The 9,154-nt window shown below is 47.6% G+C and overlaps 2 protein-coding genes across 2 annotated transcripts; both read right to left on the bottom strand.

The window, feature by feature from the left end:
• Nucleotides 1–290: 290 nt before the first annotated feature.
• On the bottom strand, nucleotides 291–3,382 carry LOC109742841 (phosphoribosylglycinamide formyltransferase, chloroplastic). The gene is made up of 5 exons (XM_020301938.4): nucleotides 1,943–3,382; nucleotides 1,744–1,855; nucleotides 1,099–1,275; nucleotides 724–850; nucleotides 291–636 (listed from the first exon to the last, which is right to left on the bottom strand). The coding sequence occupies exons 1-5, from the start codon at nucleotides 2,289–2,291 to the stop codon at nucleotides 523–525; spliced, it is 879 nt and encodes a 292-aa protein (XP_020157527.1). The 5' UTR covers nucleotides 2,292–3,382; the 3' UTR covers nucleotides 291–522.
• Nucleotides 3,383–3,977: 595 nt separating this feature from the next.
• Nucleotides 3,978–8,212, bottom strand: LOC109742840 (uncharacterized). The gene is made up of 10 exons (XM_020301937.3): nucleotides 7,960–8,212; nucleotides 7,180–7,426; nucleotides 6,853–7,065; nucleotides 6,181–6,261; nucleotides 6,017–6,103; nucleotides 5,830–5,925; nucleotides 5,674–5,727; nucleotides 4,519–5,580; nucleotides 4,388–4,427; nucleotides 3,978–4,292 (listed from the first exon to the last, which is right to left on the bottom strand). The coding sequence occupies exons 2-10, from the start codon at nucleotides 7,417–7,419 to the stop codon at nucleotides 4,144–4,146; spliced, it is 2,022 nt and encodes a 673-aa protein (XP_020157526.1). The 5' UTR covers nucleotides 7,420–7,426; nucleotides 7,960–8,212; the 3' UTR covers nucleotides 3,978–4,143.
• Nucleotides 8,213–9,154: the final 942 nt, after the last annotated feature.

The following is a 9,154-nucleotide window of genomic DNA, read 5'->3' as shown; positions in this document are numbered from 1 at the left end:
ATGGTAAACAAATTACGGTTGGGAAATTAAGGAGATTGCAATATTTATGACTATAGGGTATGTGGATAACCGGACTATTCACTGAAACTAAGGAGTAGCAAGAAACAAATCGACGCCACAAAGGAAAACAGCACTGGAACTGAAGGTGACATCTTTAGACATAGGGTATGTGGATAACCGGACTATTCACTGAAACTTTGTTCAGGCACACCGGAACACATTATCATCAAAGCCAAGCCATACAATGAGTTGAACACAGTACAAGGTGACATTACGCTTCTGGGACCAGATTATCAGAAATGTTATTTCAGGCACAGATTATCATCAAAGCCAAGCCATACAATGAGTTAAACACAGTGCAAGGTACACATTATGTTTCTGGGACCAGATTATTAGACATGTTATTTCACTCAATCAGACAAACGGTGTGTGCTAACTACATGCCGTGGCGAAAACTGGCACTTGGTGGGGACACTACAAACTTCATTAGTTTTCAGGAGATCTCAGGACAGAGATCACGAATTAGGTATACGCATTGGGGTTTGTCTGACTTCTGATAAGTGGGACACCATCGTCTCGCCACACAATTCGATCCTCACACAAGGCAGCAACTGCCTCAACGTAAACTTGGTGCTCCTGTAACGTTGGGTTAATAAATCAGCAAGAAGAATATCTAAAGTCAATTGTGCCGCTAAGAAATCTCAAATGCACATAAGATGCTACCTCGTGAAGAACCCTTGCAGCCAATTGCTCTGGAGTATCATTGGCTAACACTGGCACAACTCTTTGGGCCAAGGTTTTCCCAGTGTCGAACTGCTCATCCACAAAGTGCACAGTTGGTCCTGAGTATCTGCATGGTTGGAAAACGTCATCAAATAAAACAGGGTGACTTTTTCCAAAAGAGAAACAGGTAATGCCATATGGAAAACAAGAAATCAGTAGTTCAGCAATCAATGCCGCCATCACACAAATCGACTATCAGTTACCACAAGACAATGAACAATAATGCTTGCATACAATTTCCTTTCAAATGGATGCCAAGTACTTCTGGGAGGAAAATGCAAGATGTTGGAAGGTGCTAGACAAAATGTAAAGTACCTGGCTCCAGATGCAATGACTGCTTTATGCACTTTTAAACCATAATAACCCTTGCCTCCAAATGCCGGGAGCAGTGAAGGATGTATATTCAGCATGGATCTGGGAAATGCCTTAACTAGCTCACCAGGTATGAGCTTCAAGTAACCAGCAAGTAGAACAAAGTCTACCTTCAGATCCCTGTTTCACAATAGGCATAACCATGAGCTAATACATTCTACATGTGTCATGAAATATAATCTTCACACTTGAAAGGGCAAGCTGAAGCACATGGGTGCATTTGGAGGTATAAAATATTTAACAGTGGATTTCGGTCAGAGCCGTCACACCACAGCAAAACTTGTGAACACAAGTTCATACAGCTAGAGCCTAGAAGACAGTAACATGTCGCATCTGTAAGTTTCTATGTAATTTATCAACTTATGTTCACTGGCAGCTTCAGAATATGATGGATATGTGAGGTACAGAAAGCCCGTCCACAGTCAGAAGTTAGAAATGTATGCATTTCACAAAGGACAAGAAGTTCTTTTGAGCCTTTAAAAAAAAAGTTCTTTTGAGGCTATCTGACTAGGAGTGGAAGCATGAAGAGACCAAATGAATGATATGAGATGACAAATCACAGCCTGAGATGAGATCAACAGAACCAACCTAAGAACATTCAAAAGTTCATCTGTCGAGACCCCCTCCGGCGCCGATTTCGACTTGGGAAACACGACCACGGGCATGCCATTGCACCTTGCATACTCCGCGCCACCGCAGCCTGCAACATTCCGATTCCGTCACCTCAGAACCACCAATCGACCCCACAGTCCAAAAGAGCTGCAGGAAACATGGAATTCATCGTCACCTGGCTTATCAGTGACGAGCGCAACCACATCCCCGTTCACCTTCCCACCCAGGGCGGCCTCGTGGATCGACCGGAAGTTGGAGCCTCCACCGGACACGAACACCGCGAGTCTCTTCCTCCTCACCCCGGAGTCCCAAGCCCCGCTATCCATCACCGTCGATGCCGATGCCGATGCCGCCGTGCACACGCGAGCGTTCGGGCGGAGCAGCAAGCGCCCGCAAGTGACGGCGCAGCGCTGCTGACTCTTGGCCGCTAAGCTCAAGCGCGCGCCTTTCTTATGCTGGTTCAGGGCGGGGTTAAGCGCGCAGCGCAGCCCGGTGCCGGAGGAAGCGACGGCGGCCGCCCCCATCGGGGGGAGATTCCGCTGCCTCGGCAGAAACACAGCAAGAGAAGGTGAGTATCCGGAGGTATGAAGGTGGAGGTGAAGAACCCTAGCACCGGCGGCCGCCGTCGAGGGGCTCCTGCTGCGCGCGGCGCGGCGGCTGGTCGGGTGGACTCTCAAAGGCCGACGGATGAAGGGAAATGCTTTTGGGCCGGGCACACTGAGCCTAGCATAATTTTTACTGCCCTGGGCAGAGGATTCCAGCCCAGGATGTAAGATTCCCCAAACGTAACGTTTATGTGTTGCTACAAAAACCGTAATGTTTATGTGTCACGCTATCCTCAACTAAAAAAAAAATTGTGTCACGCTATCCACGCTCACAAAATAAAAAATGTGCTCCCGTTCCTCCGGCTCGGTCTTCAGCTTGACAAGGCAGAAGGAGGGAGGAGAAGGGACGCCGCCCTCCTTGATGAAGAGGGCGCCGCTGCGGTTGCACCGCCCGAGCGGCGTATCCCGTGTCTCCGGCTTGACGGGGAGGAGCTCCGGCGATCCGGAGGAACGGGAGCCCGACGAGGACGACGACGCCATCTCCATTCGCCTCGGCGTCCAGGAATTGCCGCGACGGCGAGAGAAGGAGGGGCCCGCCGGGTACTCCATCAGCGGCGAGTTGCCGGCCTCGATGTGCTCGAGGATGGCTTCGAGGGTGCGCCGGGGGACGCCCCACCATTGACGCCATCCCTCGGAGTTGTAGCGTCTGCGGGGTTCAGCGCCGTTCGTGGCGGCGAGTTGGTCGGAGTGGCCGCAGTCGAAGTATGCCATCCACAGCGTGTGGCTGTCGAGGGCATACCTCGCATGCTTTGGCAGCGACGACCTGATGCGCGCGATCTTGGCACCCGCATGTCGGGCGGCGTCGGGTAGTCCGCCTCGTAGAGGAGACGGGCCTTCGCCTCGTGTAGGTGGCGGTGGCCGAAGCCATTGGCCGCACTCCATCGTCGGGGAAACGTTCGGCCATCGTTGGCGAAGGAGAGGAGGGGGCTTCAGTGGCGAGAGAGAGAGAGGGGCGTCGACGGCAAGGGAGAGAGCGGTTATGGCAAGTGTGCAGCCAGCGGCGAGGGAGGGTGGTTTTTATAACGGCGAGTGGGCAGCAGTAATGTGGACGCATGGCGGGGAGGGGGCGGGACGCGCAGCGGTGACGCGCCTTCACTGCGCCGCCCGTGAATCAATGGAAGGCTGACCGGCGACAGCCTTTGCATTGATTCCCGCGGGAAACCGAGGCGATGAGGACGACGAAGATTCTCGGTGACGCGTAGCCTCTGACTCGGCGGGTCCACCAGTTTTCGCGCCAAAATTGTTTCCCCCCGCGCCCCCCCCCCCCCCCCCCCCCCGCCGCACCGGGTTCAGCCTGGGTCCGCCGGCGCCAAATTCGGCCCTAACTGGCGGAAAATGAGCTTCTAGGGGCGCGACTGGACCGATTTTTTCGAGCCCGTGATAAAAAAGGGCTTCAAGGGGCTGTTTGGTGGTGTGTGGGGGGTGGGGGAGATGCTGTAAGTTTTTTAAGAGATTTTAAAATGAACTACATACGGATGTATATAGCCATAGTTTAGAGTGTAGATTCACTCATTTTACGTATGTAGTCCATATTGAAATCTCTAAAAGGACTTGTATTTAGGATATTTAGGAACGGAGGGAGTAGCATAAGCCCCAGACAAGATGTTTATGAGTCTCTCTGCAATCACATATTTGATATACAATTGAGAAGCTGACAGGCAACACGTAGTTTCATGTTCTCATTCTCATCGCACAAGACCGCACTAAACCATTTTTGCAGCACAAAGGGAATGAAATGTCATGATATACAGGTATATAGCTGGAAGGTTTATCAAGCCATGGATACTTCAAGGGAGGACTTCGCAAGCCACAGCAACCCAGGGTCGTTCCTCTTCAGTACCAGGTAGGTCTCCGCACGCCCGATCTCATCCGAGACGACATCCTCGCAGAAGCCAATCAACTCGAGGACCTCCATCGCAGCTGGTTTTGAGAGGAGAGGGGAAGAAGATAGTTACTCCTCGTGAACAGCAGAATTTTAAGACTTAAGTGGCAGTTCGCAGAGGTAAGAGATGTACCTTTGTAATTCGCCACGCTCCTTTGGAAATGAGGATTGGTCTACAAGTTTGGAGAAAAGGATGAGGATTAGCAATAATTTGTTTCAGTTGCATCAGAAGACAAAGGCATAACATACAGAAACCAAGCATACCTTACGCAGTCTTCTATACCGAATATCGTTTGGATTCTCTATCACATTCTTGATAATTTTGAAGAGTGTTTGAAGTGCAGAGGCTGCCTCTGAAGGTGTTGCTTGCGACCGGAGCATTTCAATAGCCTTCTGGAGGCGCGAGCAGAGGGCTGCCACTGGCTCTTCTATTCTTTGCAGCTCATCGCTCTTTAAGTCAGCAGCATTATCGTCAGGGTCAGGTTCAGACTCCAAAACTGAGTGGTTTCTGCTCTGCCCAATCTCCGCTTGGATCTTATTTCCAGATTGCAGAACAGCTCCACAGCTACTAGCATCTGGATCAGGTTCTCCCATGTGCTTCCCATCAATGATCACCTCCTGGTTTTGAATAGAGCTAGAGGAGTCATCAGGATCAGGTTCAGATTTCAGAACTGTGGAGTCAGTTCTCGGCTCCATCTCCACTTCCATCTTGTTTCCAGATTCCAGGACAAATTCACTAGTACCATCATCAGGAACAGGTTCATTATCATGCTCACCATCGATCTCCTTGTTAAGCATGTCAACATCTGCGGAATCATCAGGATCAGGTTCTAGGCAACCAACAGAGCTTTTCTTCGCAACATCATCAGGAACAGGCTCAGAATAACCTATGGTATTCTGCTCTGTAGATGCTACAAAACCTGCTGATCCAGATGTCACAATCGTTACATCAATAGGCATGGCATCGTTGTCATCTGGGTCTGGTTCCGCCTTCACATTTTCCTGAATAAAATCCTGGCCAGCATCATCCGGATCAGGTTCAGCTTGTGTACCTTGCACATTATGTCTCTCCACAGATTTAGTAACACTACTGTGGGAACTCCCCAAATCTGTTGATGATGCACTCAAGAGACGCTGATAAGCAGCTACCCCTGGCAACACACGGGCACTTGCCAGTGAACTTGATCCTCCCCCAAGCTTGTAACCGACAGCATGAGCTTCTGGTTCTAAATCAAACTCATCTTCATAGGAATCAAATATTTTGCGGCCACTCAGCACATGTCCACTTGATTTTGTCCAGTCCAAGGACGCAGCTTCCTCATTCAACTGAATAGAAAAATAACTGTAAGTTGAGGATCAAGTGAAGTCAAAGTAAACAGCTGGCAAACAAAGGTAACAGGGGCAGCTAAAATAAAGAACCTGCTTATTAAGAACGAAAAAGTGGGCATCATGCTCAGAGTGCACCATATGCGCCTGAAATCAATGAATAGACAAGTAAAAGCCCATAACCGTAGCAAAACGGTGATCCGCATAAGAAATACAAATTCTATGGAAATATAAAACCAAAAAACTTACAAGTTCATGGAGCAGAGTTTTCTTTATACTTTCGTATTTCCGAAATCCTTTCAAATCATCAGTTCGTAGGCGAAGGGATATCTCCTCTCCCATGTTCTATATGAATAGCACACAATATACTCTCAGAAAACAAAAATTGCTGTGTGATGAATATTAATTGTACTGTATGAGAATAACTTATATTCACCTTATTGAAGCCTAGAATGCATTTCGGACTAACACCAACATATCCCACTGGTGCCATTTCAGTCATGATTCCCACTCGCCATCTATGCTGAAAAAACCCAAAAAAGTAACTGTGTAAATATGAAACTACACAAAGAAACAGACTTGCCACTTGAAGATTGTTACCTTGTTCATGATCGCAATTATGCCGGGGTCACATGCAAGTATGTGCATTCTTTTCAGAGCTTCCGAAGGTGGTGGATTCAACTAGCACCCAAAAAAGCAAATAAGCGCACAATTTAAATTTAAGATGCCATGATTGGCCTATCCATGATTATACAAATCAGACAGAAAGTTGCTACTACTAGCATCCTTTTATTTAACAAAGGGTACAGAGAAAGTAGGGTTTTTTAGGTAACACCTGACATGATCAAGGAGTATAACATGGATTTCATCATTCTAGAAAGTTAGTGGTATGAGATGGAAATGATTTCAAAATTATGTTAATTTATTCTGGACTAAATAAACAAATTAGCAGAAAAAATGATTTTGGGTCTTCTATGCTCTCCTGTATAGATATTTGTTTAAATTACACAATCTAGTTTTTCCATACTTTGCAAATCAATATCTATGACATACACACTGCTGACTGCTCAAATGATCCAATGGAAAGAGCATAGAATTATTCAAGCAAGAAGACCAAAAATGTAAAGGTACAAAGTAGCATGAGCAGAAGAAAGATTTATGATAGGTTGACATATACGGGGTCCAAGAAGAGCAAATGGTGTCATGATTGTTATCCAATGGATCTGTCTCATATGAACCGGAAACATATATAGGGTCAGAAAATTAACTAACCTCAACCCCGGGTAAGTGAAGTGTCCGAAAATCACAGAAGATGTATTGCCCCTGTGGAAGTTTTAGTGAAACTCGGGGCCTGCCTGAAGATCGTTGCCTCAGCCGTTGTTCTTCCTCTTCAAATCCAATTATCCGCAGATCTGATCTTTTGCCATTGTCTGATACTTCCTCAATTTCATCTTCAAAGACACCCATCATTCTAATAGGCTTACCCTGATGCACGAAAAGAGAGAGAGAGAAAGGTGCACAGAAATGATGTTATTCACCATTGCATTAGCAATTACCCAACAGCATGTTGAATATACGTGCAGTGCACGCGCATCTTACCTCACTGACAGCAGCTTCTTTCAGTGTTAAGCTTGAATGAGGGTCTGAAAATGGACTGATCAGCTTGGAACCTTTATTTGCAGATTGCGGAACTATGAGCTTCAACGTCTCCGGTTTAACATTAGTTAAATCCTGGAGCAGTTGCCCAAATTCCTTCACCGTACAGCTTGGGTCTGCATCAACGTCAAGTTGCCTGCCTCTCCAAGTGACCGATATTCGAGCTATTCTCTGTTCATCCATTTTGTTCCTGACAAAAACCACCTTATGCTGTCAGTTTATGTGTTTGATAAATTATATGATAATCATGCTATTATCTACAATCAGATTGTCATCTCAACAATGTTATCAGTGGGAAGGGAAGATAGAAAATTAGCCATGAAAATAAGCTCAAGGCATCATGTTAACACCATGGGGTCAATACTAAACACAATTACACTACTCCTAATTCCCGAGATTCCTTCAGAAGCAGAGGAAAATATTGGAGGCTCCATTTATTGTCCGCGCAACCAAAAGGGGGCAGAATTCCCACTGCTATTGCTACCCCAATACTTCCATGTAATCTTTACCAAGGCTGTAGAAAACTAGACATACAAATTAGTACTACCACAACTGAATACTTATTGGAATCCTATAAGACTGCCCCCAATTCGACCAAGATTCCCAACCTAATCGCAACCACCCGGCTAAAATCGCAGCAGGCAGCCGCCGATCCGACCAAGGCGACCGGCGAAAGAGGAAATCGAAGCCTGCGGGTAGAGGCGGTTGAGCGACCGTACGCACCTAGGCAGAGGCTTCCCGCCGAGCCGAGCACCACGGAGCAATCGGCCGATGGAGGGGGCGACGGAAGGGTGCTTCCGGAATCTGCACGCGGGGAAGTGATGGGCCGCCTCCCAGCCCTTAGGTATGTGGGTTATTTGGAGGCGAGAGGAACGTTCGAGAGCGCAAAGACGACGAGGACGACGACGTCGGCGGTCACAAGGACCCCGGGTTCGGTGCCGTCACGGCTTCCGTCGCTCGCGTCATCGCTGACGGGGCTGAGGTTAAGAACAAGTTTACGCCTCCGTCTGCACAGAAACACGCCTTCTGAATTTTTTTTACGTGTCCAATTCATATCATAAAGAACAAAATACGAGTCACGTAAGAACCGATATGACAAAACTGAAAAGATAGCAGAACATTTCTGAGCTTGACACCAACGTAAGTCACCTGCCTCCGGCACCACCACAGCAGCCACCGAAGAAAAGAATAACGGATTACCTCCTCATCCGAGCTCGATGCGGCTCCATCGCTGATATGCAGCTTTGCGGATCTCCAAGGTGGCTCATTAAAAGTGAAGCCATTGCCGTTGAACGAATCAGACCGGGGCAACACCCCGGACACGCCATGAAACTCCAGATCTGAACTTGGTTGTGTAACTTGTTGCATATCTTTTGTATCTAAATACTGTAATAACTCATCTCCAATGCCGACCTGTAAACCTCCCGCAACTGTCCGAATCGGACTGTCCGGACCGCGAAAGTCATCCAACGCAGGCCTGTATTGTGGAGCGGTCCGGTCCGGACACAAGTGCAAGGGGGCAAAATCGACGCGAGGAACCAACATGCCCTAAACCGTCAGGTCGATAGTCAAATGCATCTCAACCGTCCACGCAGAAAGGAACGAGCATGGGAGACGCCGAGAAAATTCCAGAGTTAAACTAACGAGAAAAGAACTTTTGATAAGAAAACAAGAGATAAATTAACCGGAGGTCATGGGACTCGTCCCTAAATTTCACTTCAGTCACCGAACTTGGGAATACTCGAATATAGTCACGAAAGTTACATAAAGTGAACATCGACGATCACTGCGTATGCTTTGGCTCCGTATTCCGCCTATGCGGCATATTGTTTGGCCGATTGACCATCCATGTATGTACCATCCATGGAGTAAAATTCATCGACATCCATTGGACTTGTCCTCCAAATTCACTTTGGTC

The sequence above is a fragment of the Aegilops tauschii genome, chromosome 7 (genome assembly GCF_002575655.3).
Source record: "Aegilops tauschii subsp. strangulata cultivar AL8/78 chromosome 7, Aet v6.0, whole genome shotgun sequence".
NCBI classification, from domain to species: domain Eukaryota; kingdom Viridiplantae; phylum Streptophyta; class Magnoliopsida; order Poales; family Poaceae; genus Aegilops; species Aegilops tauschii.
The sequence above is the reverse complement of the archived record's forward strand: the minus strand, read 5'-3'. Positions and strand labels throughout refer to the sequence as shown.

What these genes read in the sequence shown, in the direction of transcription:
- LOC109742841 (XM_020301938.4), bottom strand. Translation starts at nt 2,291, where the DNA reads ATGGGGGCGGCCGCCGTCGCTTCCTCCGGCACCGGGCTGCGCTGCGCG. An exon ending in GCTCGTCACTGATAAGCCAG is followed by an intron (nt 1,856 to 1,942) that starts GTGACGATGAAT and finishes GGAATGTTGCAG; the next exon opens with GCTGCGGTGGCGCGGAGTAT. An exon ending in GAACTTTTGAATGTTCTTAG is followed by an intron (nt 1,276 to 1,743) that starts GTTGGTTCTGTT and finishes ATTGTGAAACAG; the next exon opens with GGATCTGAAGGTAGACTTTG.
- LOC109742840 (XM_020301937.3), bottom strand. Translation starts at nt 7,419, where the DNA reads ATGGATGAACAGAGAATAGCTCGAATATCGGTCACTTGGAGAGGCAGG. An exon ending in GCATTCTAGGCTTCAATAAG is followed by an intron (nt 5,926 to 6,016) that starts GTGAATATAAGT and finishes CTATTCATATAG; the next exon opens with AACATGGGAGAGGAGATATC. An exon ending in GGTATAGAAGACTGCGTAAG is followed by an intron (nt 4,428 to 4,518) that starts GTATGCTTGGTT and finishes CCAAACTTGTAG; the next exon opens with ACCAATCCTCATTTCCAAAG.